Genomic DNA, 15,666 nt, shown 5'->3' on the forward strand with positions numbered 1-15,666 from the left:
TCTTGTGCAGTAACCTTTTATGTGGCACCTTGTCAAATGTCTTCTGGAAGTCCAAATACACATCCACTGGTTCCTCTTTATCCACCCTGTTCATTACATCCTCAAAGAATTCCAGCAAATTTGTCAAATATGACTTCCCCTTCACAAATCCATGCTGACTCTGCCTGACCGAATCTTGCTTTTCCAAATGTCCTGCTACTGCTTCTTTAATAATGGACTCCAATATTTTCCCAACGACAAATGTTAGGCTAACTGATCTATAGTTTCCTGCTTTTTGTCTGCCTCCTTTTTTAAATAGGGGCAATTTTCTGCGCCCTCTCCAGAATGGAGGAAATTTTGGTAAATAACAACCAATGCATCCACAATCCCTGCCGCTACTTCTCTTAAGACCCTAGGATGCAAGGTCCAGGGGATTCATCTGCCTTTAGTCCCATTATCTTACTGAGTAAGATAATGGGACTTGTGTTCCTCCCCCGCTATAGCCCCTTGACTATTCACTGTTGGAATATTGTTAGTATCATCTATCATAAAGACTGATACAAAATATTTATTCAGAGTTTCTGCCATCTCCATGTCACCCCATTATTAATTCCCCGGTCTCATCCTCTAAGTACTTTAGCCACTCTTTTCCTTTTAATGAGCCCAAGTTTCGGCCTCAGTTGCTCCTGATTTTTTGGAGCAACTGGTATAGAACGGTGTATCTTAGAAATTCAAATTCTCGGCATTTAGTTTGCTCCAGTTCTAGTCAGTTAGAACAGTTTCACTTTGGAACAGAATTTTTTTTCAAAAGGGGGCGTGTCCGGCCACTTACACCTGTTTTCAAAGTTTCAGCAGTGAAAACTTACTCCAAACTAACTTAGAATGGAGTAAGTGAAGATTTTTGTACGCTCGAAAAAACCTTGTCTACACTTTAAAAAATCAGCCGTAGGTTACAAATCAGGCGTAGGGAATGGTGGGGGGGGTTTAAAGGGAAGTTTACAAACATTAAACACTTCAGTTTTACAAATAAAGAGCCATCATCAATAATAAATGATAAATACATCAATAAATCAACCAATAAATCAATCAAAAAAAATTAATAAGAACTAATTTTTTTTTTAAATCAATAAATAAAACATTTTCTACTTACCGACTGCAGCACCGGGAGCCCTCCAACAGCGTTCTGGGATGCCCCCCCAACCCCCCCGCCCGTGTGTCTCTGTCAGTGTCTCTATCTCTCTGTCTGTCTGTGTCTCTCACTCTCTGTCTGTCAGTGTCTGTGTTTCTGACAGCGAGGGGAGGGGGGTAGAGGGAGAGAAGGGGGGCAGGGGGAGGGGAGGGAGAGAGGCAGAGGGGGAGGAGGGATGGGGGAGAAGGGGGAGGGAAGGGGAGAAGGGAGCGAGAAAGGGGGAGGAGAAGGGGAAGGGGGAGAAGGGGAAGGGGGAGGAGGAGAAGGGGAAGGGGGGAGAAGGGGAAGGGGGAGGAGGAGAAGGGGAAGGGGGGAGGAGGAGAAGGGGGGGAGGAGAAGAAGGGGGGATGAGGAGGAGAAGGGGAAGGGAGGGAGGAGGAGAAGGGGAAGGGAGGGAGGAGGAGAAGGGGAAGGGGGGGAGGAAGAGAAAGGGAAGGGGGAAGGAGGAGAAGGGGAAGGGGGGAGGAGGAGAAGGGGAAGGAGAGGGGGGAGGAGGGGAAGGAGAGGGGAGGAGAAGGGGAAGGGGAGGGGGGAGAAGCGGAAGGAGGGGAAGAAGGGGAAGGAGGGGGGGGAAGGGGAAGGAGGGGGGGAAGGGGAAGGGGGGGGGAGGCTGAATGGGCCGGGTCCAAGACTTTGGGAAGAGCCCGTCCCCAGCACCAGATTCACAGGTAGGTGGCGTTGGGTCGGGTCGAGTCCGGGGTCGGGGTCGGGAGCGCGGGTCGGGGGGAGCGCGGGTCGAGGTCGGGAGCGCGGGTCGGGTCGGGGGGGGCGGAGGGAGGTCGGTTCGGTTCGGGTCAGGTTGGGTCGGGTGCGGTCCGGATTGGGGGGCGGTCGGGAGCGCGGGTCGGATCGGGGGGGGGGGATGGGAGGGAGGGAGAGAGGTTTGGGTCGGGGTGGTAGGGAGAGGGAGGTCAAGTCGGGTGGGGGAGCGCGGGTCGGGTCGGGTCCGATCCGAGGGCAGGGAAGCGGGAGTCGGGTCCGGTCCGGTCCGGGGGCGGGTGTCGGGAGCGCGGGTCGGGTCGGGGGGGTGGTGGGAGGGAGGTCGGTTCGGTTCGGGTCGGGGGAAGGGAGGGAGAGGGAGGTCAGGTCGGGTCCAGTCTGGGGGGTCGGGTCGGGTCGGGTCCGGGGGCGGGAGAGCGGGAGGCGGGTCGGTGTCGGGTCCGGGGGCGGGGGGGAGCGGGAGTCGAGTCGGGTCAGGAGGAAGCAGGAGCTGGGCGTGGGAGGCAGCCTTATGCATGCAGCCCCAGTGAGGCCAGGGCTAAGGGCTGCGTGCTTCGGGCCCCTCTCACACAGTTTCGGGCGCCTGGAGCTACTGCACATGCGCGCCCACTGTAGCGCGCATGTGCAGAGGTCCTGGCACTGTTTTCAGCGCAGGGACCTAGCTCCGCCCCAAACAGCTCATGCTGCGCCGCGCCCGACTCAAGAGGACCAGCAGGAAGCCGGAGAATCTGTAAGTTTTTTTTAGGCGCACTTTGTGGCGCGAAAAATGGGCGTCCAGGTCGGGGCTGCGCCGTTCTAGGCGCGTCCCGAAACTTGGGCCCTAGATACCTATAGAAACTCTTGCTATCTGTTTTTATATTTTGTGCTAGTTTACTTTCATAGTCTATCTTCCCTTTCTAAATCATTTTTTTAGTCATTCTTTGCTGGCTGGCTTTTAAATGCTTCCCAATCTTCTGTCCTCCCACTAGTTTTAGCCACTCTGTATGCCCTTGTTTTTAATTGGATACCATCCTTTATTTCTTTAGTTAGCCACGGATGGCTATCTTTTCTCTTACACCCTTTCCTCCTCACTGGAATATATTTTTCTTGAGAGTTGTGAAATATCTCCTTAAATGTATATCACTGTTCATCAACCGTCCAACACTTTAATCTATTTTCCCAGTCCATTTTAGCCAACTCCGCCCTCATACCTTCATAGTCTCCTTTATTTAAGTTTAGTACGCTGGTTAGAGATCCAACTTTCTCACCCTTCATCTGAATTTGAAATTCAATCATGCTATGATCACTCATTCCAAGGGGATCCTTTACTAGGAGATTGTTTATTAATCCTGTCTCATTACACAGGACCAGTCTAAGATAGACCGCCTCCTGGTTGGTTCCATTACATACTGCTCAAAGAACCCGTCCCTTATGCACTCTATGAACTCCTCCTCAAGGCTATCCTGACCAATTTGATTTGTCCAATCAATATGGAGGTTAAAATCACCCATGATTATTGCTGTTCCCTTTTTACAAGCCCCCACTATTTCCTGGTTTATGCTCCGACCAACAGAGTTGGTTGATGGTTTCGTACGCCTCAGTAAATATGTTGACTATGACTTGGAGTCATCACCCATCCCCCTTGTGCTCGCTGACCTACGTCGGCTCCTGGTTAAGCAACGCCTCGATTTTAAAATTATCATCCTTGTTTTCAAATTCATCCATGACCTCGCCCTTCTTTATCACTATAAACTCCTCCAGCCCCACAACTCTCAGATATCAGCTCTCCTCTAATTCCAGCCTTTTGAGCATCCCCGATTTTAATCACTTCACCATTGTTGGCCATGTCGGAGCTAGTCAGAGGAGGAGCGAGTTCCGGGGACGTCGAGGTCTATAAAGGCCAGCGGGAGTTCGTGGTCGGAGAGCAAGGAGGAGGAGCGAGTTCCAGGGACGTCGAGGCCTATAAAGGCCAGCGTAAGTTCGTGGTCGGAGAATTAGTCAGAGGAGGAGCGAGTTCCGGGAACGTCGAGGCCTATAAAGGCCAGCAGGAGTTTGTGGTCGGAGAGCTAGTCGGAGGAGGAGCAAGTTCTCGGGACGTCGAGAAGGCAAAAAGTAGAAAGAAATTGAAAGGTGACGTCACAGCCACGGGGGTAAGTGATTGGCTGGTGATTGGTGAGTAGTTTTTTCTTTTTCTTTCTTTATCAGTCAGTAACCTTTAGCCTTGTTGTTGCCCAATTAAGTTAATCCAAGGGTTATGTCATGGCAGGAGAGCTCGGACGTGTGTTATGCTCCTCCTGTACTATGTGGGAACTCAGGGACGCTTCCGGTGTCCCTCACGACTACGTGTGCGGGAAGTGCATCAGCCTGCAGATCCTGACAGACCGCATTGCGGCACTGGAGCTGCGGGTGGTTTCACTCTGGAGCATCTACGATGCTGAGAATGACGTGAATAGCACGTTTAGCGAGTTGGTCACACCGCAGGTAAAGGGTACACAGCCAGATAGGGACTGGGTGATTAAAAGGAAGAGCAGTGCAAGGAAGGTGGTGCAGGGGTCCCCTGCAGTCATCCCCCTGCAAAACAAATACACCGTTTTGGGTACTGTTGGGGGGATGACTCATCAGGGGAAGGCAGCAGCAGCCAAATTCATGGCACCGTGGGTGGCTCTGCTGCACAGGAGGGCAGGAAAAAGAGTGGGAGAGCGATAATGATAGGGGATTCAATTGTAAGGGGAATAGATAGGCGTTTCTGCGGCCGCAACCGAGACTCCAGGATGGTATGTTGCCTCCCTGGTGCAAGGGTCAAGGATGTCTCTGTGCGGGTGCAGGGCATTCTGAAAAGGGAGGGTGAACAGCCAGTTGTCGTGGTGCATATAGGTTCCAACGATATAGGTAAAAAACGGGATGAGGTCCTACGAGACGAATTTAGGGAGCTAGGAGCTAAATTAAAAAGTAGGACCTCAAAAGTAGTAATCTCAGGATTGCTACCAGTGCCACGTGCTAGTCAGAGTAGGAATCGCAGGATAGCGCAAATGAATACGTGGCTTGAGGAGTGGTGCAGAAGGGAGGGATTCAAATTCCTGGGGCATTGGAACTGGTTCTGGGGGAGGTGGGACCAGTACAAACCGGACGGTCTGCACCTAAGGGGAGTGTTTGCTAGTGCTGTTGGGGAGGAGTTAAACTAATATGGCAGGAGGATGGGAACCTATGCAGGGAGACAGAGGGAAGTAGAATAGGGGTAGAAGCAAAAGATAGAAAGAAGAAAAGTAAAAGTGGAGGGCAGAGAAACCCAAGGCAAAAAACAAAAAGGGCCACATTACACCAAAATTCTAAAAGAGTGGTTAGAGTATTCTGTACAATTGTAGCAAGACTTCCTTACTCTTATACTCTAACCACTTTGCAATAAAGGACAAAATGCCATTTGTCTTCCTTATTACTTGCTGTACCTGCATGCTGGCTTTCTATGTTTCTTGCTCAAGGACACCAACATTTAAACGTTTCTCACCATTAAAAAAATTCTGTTTTTCTATTCTTTCTACCAAAGTGAATAATCTCACATTTCCCTACATTATACTCCATCTGACATCTTACTTAGTCTATCTATATCCCTTTTCAGATGCTTTGTGTTCTCCTCACCACTTACTGACCAAACTCATTGAATTTTTTGAAGAGATAAGAGAGAGAGTAGACAAGGGTAATGCAGTAGATGTAGTTTATCTAGATTTTCAAAAGGTCTTCAATAAGCTACCCCATAATAGACTGATGAACAAGATCAGAGAATGAGGAGTCAAGGGACAAGTAGCAGAATAGATAGCTAGCTGACTTCAAGACAAAATGCTGAGAGTAGGGGTAAAAGGTAGCTATTCACAGTGGCAGAAGGTGAGTAGTGGTGTTGCACAAGGATCAGTGCTGGGACCACTGTTGTTCACAATTTATATTAACGATTTAGACTTTGGAATCAAAAACACAATTTCTAAATTCACAGATGACACCAAATAGTCAATACTGAGGAGGACTGCAACAAATTACAGGAGGACATGAGTAAACTTGCAGAATGGGCATATAATTGGCAAACGAAGTTCAACATAGATAAATGTGAGATATTGCAATTGTTCGGAAGAATAGGTAAGGTCATCAGTACTTGGACGGTGCGAGTCTAGGTGGGGTAGAGGAACAAAGGGATCTCGGAGTACAAATACATAAATCACTAAAAGTTGCATCACAGGTTAGCAAGGCCATAAACAAAGCAAACCAAGCACTATGGTTTATTTTTAGAGGTAGAGAATTAAAAAATAGGGAAGTTATGCTAAACCTGTATCGAACCTTGATTAGACCACACTTAAAAGTACCGTGTTCAGTTCTGGTCACCATATTATAAAAAGGATATAGAGGCACTGGAGAGGGTATAGCGAAGATTGACAAGGCTGATACCAGAAATGCAAGAGTATATATATCAGGAAAGGATGAACAGGCTGGGTCTCTTTTCTCTTGAAAAAAGGCTGAGGAGTGACCTAAAGGTTTTTAAAATTATTAAAGGTTTTTGATAGTGGATACAGAGAGAATGTTTCCACTTGTGGGGGAAAGCATAACTAGAGGCCATCAATGTAACATAGTCACCAAGAAATCCAATAGGGAATTCAGAAGAAACTTATTTACCCAAAGAGTGGCGAGAATGTGGAACTCACTACCACAGGGAATGGTTGAAACGAATAGCATAGATACACTTAAGGGGAAGCTAGGAAAACATGAGGGAGAAGGGAATAGAGGGTTACGCTGATAGATTTAGATGAGAAAAGACGGGAGGAGGCTCAAGTGGAGCATAAACGCTGGCATGCACTGGTTGGGCCGAAAGGCCTGTTTCTGTGCTGTATATCCACGTAAACTTTTGTAAATCGAATTGCCCCGCATTTGTCTAAATTGTTGCAAAAATGTGCAGTAAAATTTAGAACTCTGAAAGCAACACATACAACTCAACATTTATGGATAATAAAGATGACTAATGTGATATCACATGCAATGAGACACTTCAAGTGATTAAAACTCCAGAGGGATTAGTTATGGCGAATAATGGTTGTTGCCCTACCCTTCACTTTTAAAGATGCAGTTGTCTGCCGATCCCTTGAATCGCAGGTATATTCTCCAGCATCTTCGACCTTTAGGCTGTGAATAAACAACTCAACACAGGAACCCTTTTGCTTCATTTCATGCTTCTCGGTTGGATGAAGTACCACAGATCCCTTCCTCCATTCCACTGGGGCATCTGGTTTTGTGATCTCACAGTGCAGAATGGCAGTACCATCCTCTTCAGCTTCCTTGTTCTGAAGTTCTTGTTTGAAAAGCACAGGAAGCGCTAAGGGAGACAGTAATTTATTTCAAGTTGTACTTCAGTTAAGATTCAAATCTGATTTCTGAACACCCACAAAATTTGAGTCAAGCTTGATTTGAGGAAGCTATTCAATATCAGGGGTCTGCAATCATTCCTCAACAGCCTGCGCTTGCTATCATGGTTGCTATTGACATTAGAACAGCTGGACTGAATGACTCCATGCTGTTAACTGACAAGTTGCTACTTTCTTGCGTGTTAATTTCTGTCAGCCGGAGATTTCTGTCAGCCGGAACAGAAGAGCATGAACATGTTCAATAACAGTTTATGTCGGTCATAAAATCATATACAACAACCATGTCTAATAAGACAACGAGTCTCCTACATATTCTCATTTTAGTCTCTATCTCGTGCATCACAAGCAGACACTGCATTTCTATAAAATTTCAGATTTTCTGCAAAGGTTCACTAAATGATCAACGCAGGTCAGAATATTTTAACCAATGTATATACTAATATACATATACTAATATACTTCAAACTAATGGGTAAAAAGAACACTAAGCATTAAACTATGTTGCAATTTCCAAGTCCCAAAAAGTGCTGACTTTCATAAAATGTGGAGGTATTTTGATGTCAAATTAAAATAAAATATAATTTGAATAAGAAATCCATATCACTAGCAATATGGATAAAGTGCTGGATGAAATCTTAGGAGAAGATGGACAACAAACTATTCGTTAAAAGTAATGGTTGTTGCCCTACCCTTCACTTTTAGCACGGCCATGGTCTGCTGATCCCCAGAATCGCAGGTATATTCTCCAGCATCTTCCACCTTTAGGCTGTGAATAAACAACTCAACACAGGAACCCTTTTGCCTCATTTCATGCTTCTCACTTGGGTGAAGTACCACAGATCCCTTCCTCCATTCCACTGGGGCATCTGGTTTTGTGATCTCACAGTGCAGAATGGCAGTACCATCCTCTTCAGCTTCCTTGTTCTGAAGCTCTTGTTTGAAAAGCACAGGAAGCGCTAAGGGACACAGTAATTTAGTTCATGATGATGAACTTCAGTAAGGTTTAAAACTGATTTCCGAACACACACACACACAACCTCAAACAAGCTCACTAAAGAATAATGTTTGAGAAAGCTATTCAATATCAGGGTTCGGCCATCATTCTTCAAAACTCTGAACTTACTCTTAAGGTTGTTGTCGTCCCTAGAACCACTGAATTATACTACTCCTGGATGCTAACTGACAAATTGCTACTTTCTTGTGATTTATAAATTTTTGTCAGCCTGAACTGAAGAATGTCACAATTTGCAATACCAGTTTACGTACGTCAAAAAATCATACATGATAACTACGTCTAACAAGACAATTGGTGTCCTACTCATTCTTAATTTAATTCCTACTGAACAAATTACAAGTAGACTCTCCGTTTCTATATAATTCCAGACTTCTCTGCATAACTTTGCAAAAGGTTCATCGCAGTGCAAAATATCGATTTCCAATTTATATACCAATATTGTTCAATCTAATGTCACACTAATGGGTAAAATAAATATAGAACACTGACTATACAACTATGTTGCAAGTTCCGCCTCCCAAAAGGTGCTAACATTCATAGTAATATGTACAGGTATTTTGGAATGAGACAAAAATTAAAATATAGTTTGAACATTGGTGAGACCACACCTGGAGTACTGCGTCCAGTTTTGGTCTCCTTATTTAAGCAGGGATATACTTGCATTGGAGGTAGTTCAGAGAAGGTTTACTAGGTTGATTCTTGAGATGAAGGGGTTAACTTATGAAGAAAGGTTGAGCAGGTTGGGCCTATAGCCATTGGAGCTAAGAAGAATGAGATGTGATCTTATTGAAATGTAAGAGATACTGAAGGGGCTCGACTAAGTAGATAGAGAGAGAATGTTTCCACTCGTGGGGGAATCTAGAACTAGCGGTCATAGTTTAAGAATAAGGGGTCATCTATTTAGAACTGAGATGAGGAGGATTTTTCTTCTCAGAAGGTTGTGAATCTTTGGAATTCTCTGCCCCAGAGAGCTGTGGAGACTGGGTCATTGAATGTATTTAAGGTGGAGATAGACAGACTTTTGAATGATAAGGGAGTGAAGGGTTATGGGGAGAGGGCAGGGAAGTGGATCCCAAGATCAGATCAGCCATGATCTTACTAAATGGCGGAGCAAGCTCGAGGGGCCGAATGGCCTACTCCTGCTCCTATTTCTTATGATTCTTACGAACAAGCACTCGATATCGCCAACAATTAGGGATAAAGTGCTGGATGAAATCTTATGAGAAAATGGACAACAAACTTCGTTAAGAGTAATGTTTGTTGCCCTACCCTTCACTTTTAGCACGGCCATGGTCTGCTGATCCCCGGAATCGCAGGTATATTCTCCAGCATCTTCCACCTTTAGGCTGTGAATAAACAACTCAACACAGGAACCCTTTTGCTTCATTACATGCTTCTCACTTGGGTGAAGTACCACAGATCCTTTCCTCCATTCCACTGGGGCATCTGGTTTTGTGATCTCACAGTGCAGAATGGCAGTACCATCCTCTTCAGCGTCCTTGTTCTGAAGTTCTTGTTTGAAAAGCACAGGAAGAGCTAAGGGAGAGAGTAATTTAGCTCATGATGATGTACTTTAGTTAAGATTCAAAACTGATTTCTCAACACCCACAAAACTGCAAACAAGCTTATTAATAGAAGTCAATGTTTCAGGAAGCTATTCAAATTCATGGTTTCACGAGAATTTCTCACCTTTGCTGTTACAGTTGTTGACCTTAGAATTGCTGGATTGGATTACACCTTGCTGATAATTGGCAAATTGCTACTTTCTAGTGAGTTGATCATTGCTGTCAGCCTGAACTGAAGAATGTTCTAATTTGCTACAGATTATGTCACAAGACCATACTCCACAACTATGTCTGACAAGACAACTCCTATCCTACCCATTCTTAATTTAGTCCATATCGAGAGAATCACAAGTAGACACTCCATACCTACGTAATTCCAGACTTCGCTACAAGCTGCACAAAAAGTTCAATTAAGTTTAGAATATTTTTTCCAATGCATATACTAATATTTGAAACGAATGTCACACTAATGAGTAAGAAATATTGAACACTGACAATAAGATATGTTGCAGTTTCATGTTGCACATCCACAAGGTACTTTCATTACAGAGATATTTTGAGCTAAAATATAAGGCATAATTTGAACAATTAATCCATATCACTAGCAATATGGATAAAGTGCTGGATAATCTTATGAGAAGATGGACAACAAACTATTCGTTAAGAGTATTGGTTGTTGCCCTACCCTTCACTTTTAGCACAGCCATGGTCTGCTGATCCCCAGAATCGCAGGTATATTCTCCAGCATCTTCCACCTTTAGGCTGTGAATAAACAACTCAACACAGGAACCCTTTTGCTTCATTTCATGCTTCTCACTTGGGCGAAGTACCACAGATCCTTTCCTCCATTCCACTGGGGCATCTGGTTTTGTGATCTCACAGTGCAGAATGACAGTACCATCCTCTTCAGCTTCCTTGTTCTGAAGCTCTTGTTTGAAAAGCACAGGAAGGGCTAAGGGAGACAGTGATTTAGTTCATGATGATGTACTTCAGTAAGATTCAAAACTGATTACCAACACACACAAAACCTCAAACAAGCTCATTAAAAAATGTTTGAGAAGGATATTCAATATCAGGGTTCTGCCACTATTTCTCAAAACCCTGAACTTGTTCTTATGGTTGTTGTTGTCTCTAGAACCGCTGAATTATATTACACCTGGATGCTAACTGACAAATTGCTACTTTGAGAGTTGATAATTTGTCAGCCTGAACTGAAGAATGTCACAATTTGCAATACCAGTTTACGTATGTCACAAAATCATACACCACAACTACGTCTAACAAGACAACTGGGGCCCGAAATTCAGTACAGTTGGAAAGCTAATGCTCCCCCCACCTTCTTGTGGCCATTAGCGCCAAAAAAATTTTGTGGCTGGGCCACCCCGTATTCATCTCCAAAATTGAACAAATGGGTTCCAGCGCTAATGAACCCTTCCAAAATGGTATTTTCAGCAGTTTGGCTGTCTTAATTTGAGCGTTATCACCACTGAGAAATTCCACATGCAGGTAAGGATTTCTAACAAGCCAGCTGCTCCCTTGCCTTTTTAAAGGCCACGGTTTGCAGCAAGGTCCTGGGGGGGCAGGAAAGGAGTTTGGAAGGATGGCTGGAGTAAGAGGTGCAAGGAGAGCCAACAGGTTCACTGATATGGAGCTGGAGACACTGATGGACGGTGTGGAGGACAGAAGGAGTACTGTTTCCTGACGTGAGGAGACCTGGCAGATTACCAGTACATAATGCATGGAGGGACAATGCAGGAAAGGTGTCGGGCACCTCCATAGACGTGCGGACGCACCCACCCAGTAGGGTGCTGGCTAGTCTGCACCCTGCCCTTCCAGGGTGGCGACTGGTCGACGCCTACTAGCTCTGGGGCAACGGGGATTCTCCTCCTCATCCTGCGCCTCCTCCTCCTCATCCTGCACCTCCATCTTCTCCTCCTCAGGTGGTTCTGCTGGTTCGACCTCCAGCGGCTGTCCCCTCATGATGGCCAGGTTGTGCAGCATGCAACAGACCACGACGATTATGGAGACCCACTGAGGAGAGTACTGCAAGGTGCCACCAGAATGGTCCAGGCACCGGAACCTCTGCTTAAGGATGCCTATTCACTGCTCGATGATTAACCTGGTGGCACAATGAGTGTCATTGTATGCATGCTCTGGCACTATCCTGGGGTTCCGCAGTGGAGTGAGCAGCCAAGTGTACAGAGGATATCCCTTGGCCCCAAGCAGCCAACCATAATCCTGATTCGGGCCGGTGAAGACGGCGTGCTCACTGCTTTGGCGCAGAATGAATGAATCATGCTGCTGCCTCCCTTGCCCGCTGCCTGTCTGCATGGTGCTGACGGCGACACCTTCTTCTGCATGCCACCCTGCTTCTGACCAGGTGTCACCTGTCCTATACTCCTCCCATCCTCAGGGTGAACACTGCCAAGCAGGTCCCTGCAGCCCACAGAAATCCATTGAAGAGTCAGACCTGAAAGTTGTACAAAAGTATGTGCAAACCTCTGAGCAGCACTCAGCAGGTTGAATGGAGCCAAAACAATTAATAAAACTTTAAATAGATAAATACAGTGGATGCTGTAATCTTAAATAAAAATACTAAAATTAATAAAACTATTTCCCTACCAAAGGGGCCCCATCGCAGCAACACCTCAGCAGTGTCCCATTCGAGCACCGACTCAAAGACCTCACGGGAGCACTGCTGGGAAAAGGCGTACCTTTTTGCAGCTGAAAATCCCGGTTTTTGTCGCTTTTCAGTGGCCCGCACACTGCAGAGCTGTCTGCTGGATTGTCCCCTTTACAAAGGCTTCACCGCAACGTTTCCGGCGGAAGTACACACCGCTCAAATCCCCCCCAAGCTGAATATGGCTCGGGGAGGGAAAATCATCCGACCGCGGCGGTCGATCGATTTTCTTTAGTCGCCCGCTCAGACTCCGCGGTAGCAGTCCTTTCGGGGACGGTGAATTTCGACCCCCGGTGTCCTACCCATTCTTAATTTAGTTCCTATTGAGAACATCACAAGCAGACACTCCATTTCTATATAATTCCAAACTTCTCTGCATAACTTTGGAAAAAGTTCAATGCAGTGCAGAATATTTTTTTCCAATTTATATACCACTATATTTCAAACTAATGTCACACTAATGGGTAAAATAAATATAGAACACTGACTATACAACTATGTTGCAAGTTACTTCTCCCAAAAAGTGCTGACATTCATAATAATATGTGGAGGTATTTTGGAATGAGACAAAAATTTTAATATAGTTTGATTAAGGAATCCATATCATCAACAATATGGATAAAATGTTGGATGAATCTTATGAGAAGATGGACAACAAACTATTCATTAAGAGTAATGGTTGTTGCCCTACCCTTCACTTTTAGCACGGCCATGGTCTGCTGATCCCCGGAATCGCAGGTATATTCTCCAGCATCTTCCACCTTTAGGCTGTGAATAAACAACTCAACACAGGAACCCTTTTGCTTCATTTCATGCTTCTCACTTGGATGAAGTACCACAGATCCCTTCCTCCATTCCACTGGGGCATCTGGTTTTGTGATCTCACAGTGCAGAATGGCAGTACCATCCTCTTCAGCTTCCTTGTTCTGAAGCTCTTGTTTGAAAAGCACAGGAAGGGCTAAGGGAGACAGTAATTATGATGTTATGGCTCAAAATTGATTTCTCAACACCTATAAAATTGCAAACAAGCTCATTAATATAATACAATGTTTGAGAAAGCTATTCAATTTCATGGTTCTGCGAGAATTCCTGAACATTGCTGTTACAGTTGTTCACCTTAAAATTGCTGGATTGGATTACACCTTGCTGATAACTGACAAATTGCTATTTTCTTGTGAGTTCATCATTTCTACCAACCTGAACTGAAGAATGTTCAAATTTTCTATAACATTTTAAGTATGTCAGAAGACCATACTCCACAACTATGTCTGACAATTAGTCCATATCGAGAGTATCACAAGTAGACACCCCATATCTACGTAATTCCAGACTTCGCTACAAGCTGCACAAAAAGTTCAATTAAGTTTACAATATTTTTTTCCTATGCATATATTAATATTTCAAACTAATGTCACACTAGTGAGTAAAAAATATTGAACATTGACAATAAGATATGTTGCAATTTCATGTTGCACATCCACAAGGTACTTTCACAACAGATAGTTTGAGCTAAAATATAAGGCCATAATTTGAACAAGGAATCCATACACTAGCAATATGGATAAAGTGCTGGTTAATCTTGAGAAGATGGTCAACAAACTGTTCATTAAGAGTAATGGTTGTTGCCCTACCCTTCACTTTTAGCACGGCCATGGTCTGCTGATCCCCAGAATCGCAGGTATATTCTCCAGCATCTTCCACCTTTAGGCTGTGAATAAACAACTCAACACAGGAACCCTTTTGCTTCATTTCATGCTTCTCACTTGGGTGAAGTACCACAGATCCCTTCCTCCATTTCACTGGGGCATCTGGTTTTGTGATCTCACAGTGCAGAATGACAGTACCATCCTCTTCAGCGTCCTTGTTCTGAAGCTCTTGTTTGAAAAGCACAGGAAGCGCTAAAGGAGACAGTGATTTAGTTCATGATGATGTACTTCAGTAAGATTCAAAACTGATTTTTGAACACACACAAAACCTCAAACATGCTCATTAAAAGGCTCATTGAGAAGGCTATTCAGGTTCTGCCATCATTCCTCAAAACTCTGAACTTGCTGTTACGGATATTGTCGTCCCGAGAACCGGTGAATTATATTACTCCTGGATGCTAACTGACAAATTGCTATTTTGTGAGTTGATAATTTGTCAGCCTGAACTGAAGAATGTCACAATTTGCAATACCAGTTTATGTACGTCACAAAATCATACACCACAACTATGTCTGACAAGACAACTGGTGTCTTACACATACTTAATTTAGTTCATATTGAGCGCATTAGAAGCAGACACTGCATTTCTGTATAATTCCAAACTTCTCTGCATAACTTTGCAAAAGGTTTAACGCAGTGCAGAATATTTTTTTCCAAATTATAAAGCACTATATTTCAAACAAATGTCACACGAACGAGTAAAATAAATATAGAACACTGACTATAATACAATGTTGCAAGTTCCACCTCCCAAAACGTGCTGACATCCATAATAATATGTGGATGTATTTTAGAATGAGACAAAAATTAAAATATAATTTTATCAAGGAATCCATATCACCAACAATTATGGATAAAGTGGTGAATGAAATCTTGAGAGAAGATGGGCAACACATTGTTCATAGAAACATAGAAAATAGGTGCAGGAGTAAGCCATTTGGCCCTTCGAGCCTGCACCACCATTCAATATGATCATGGCTGATCATGCAACTTCAGTACCCCATTCCTGCTTTCTCTCCATACCCCTTGATACCTTTAGGCGTAAGGGCCACATCTAACTCCCTTTTGAATATATCTAACGAACTGGCCTCAACAACTTTCTGTGGTAGAAACATAGAAAATAGGTGCAGGAATAGGCCATTCGGCCCTTCGAGCCCGCACCGCCATTCAATAAGATCATGGCTGATCATTACATCAGTACTCCTTTCCTGCTTTCTCTCCATACCCCTTGATCCCTTTAGCCGTAAGGGCCATATCTTACTCCCTTTTGAATATATCCAATGAACTGGCATCAACAACTCTCTGCGGCAGGGAATTCCATAGGTTAACAACTCTCTGAGTGAAGAAGTTTTTGCTCATCTCAGTCCTAAGTGGCCTACCCCTTATCCTAAGACTATGTCCCCTGGTTCTGGACTTCCCCAACATTGGGAACATTCT

General features: G+C 44.5%; 1 protein-coding gene across 32 annotated transcripts in view; it reads right to left on the reverse strand.

The window, feature by feature from the left end:
- Positions 1–15,666, reverse strand: part of LOC139264722 (obscurin-like) — a 571,531-nt gene that overhangs the window by 327,801 nt on the left and 228,064 nt on the right. For 30 of the 32 annotated variants that reach the window (XM_070881692.1, XM_070881694.1, XM_070881697.1 and 27 more), the window contains 6 exons: positions 14,155–14,421; positions 13,215–13,481; positions 10,529–10,795; positions 9,548–9,814; positions 7,953–8,219; positions 6,948–7,214 (listed from right to left, as the gene is read on the reverse strand). The exons of 1 other annotated variant lie outside the window; for it this stretch is intronic. In XM_070881692.1, the coding sequence (XP_070737793.1) occupies positions 6,948–7,214; positions 7,953–8,219; positions 9,548–9,814; positions 10,529–10,795; positions 13,215–13,481; positions 14,155–14,421 (1,602 nt within the window). The remainder of the gene's footprint in view (positions 1–6,947; positions 7,215–7,952; positions 8,220–9,547; positions 9,815–10,528; positions 10,796–13,214; positions 13,482–14,154; positions 14,422–15,666) is intronic. One more of the 32 variants, XM_070881701.1, reaches the window with a different exon arrangement.

This window comes from Pristiophorus japonicus, chromosome 5, assembly GCF_044704955.1.
Source record: "Pristiophorus japonicus isolate sPriJap1 chromosome 5, sPriJap1.hap1, whole genome shotgun sequence".
NCBI classification, from domain to species: domain Eukaryota; kingdom Metazoa; phylum Chordata; class Chondrichthyes; family Pristiophoridae; genus Pristiophorus; species Pristiophorus japonicus.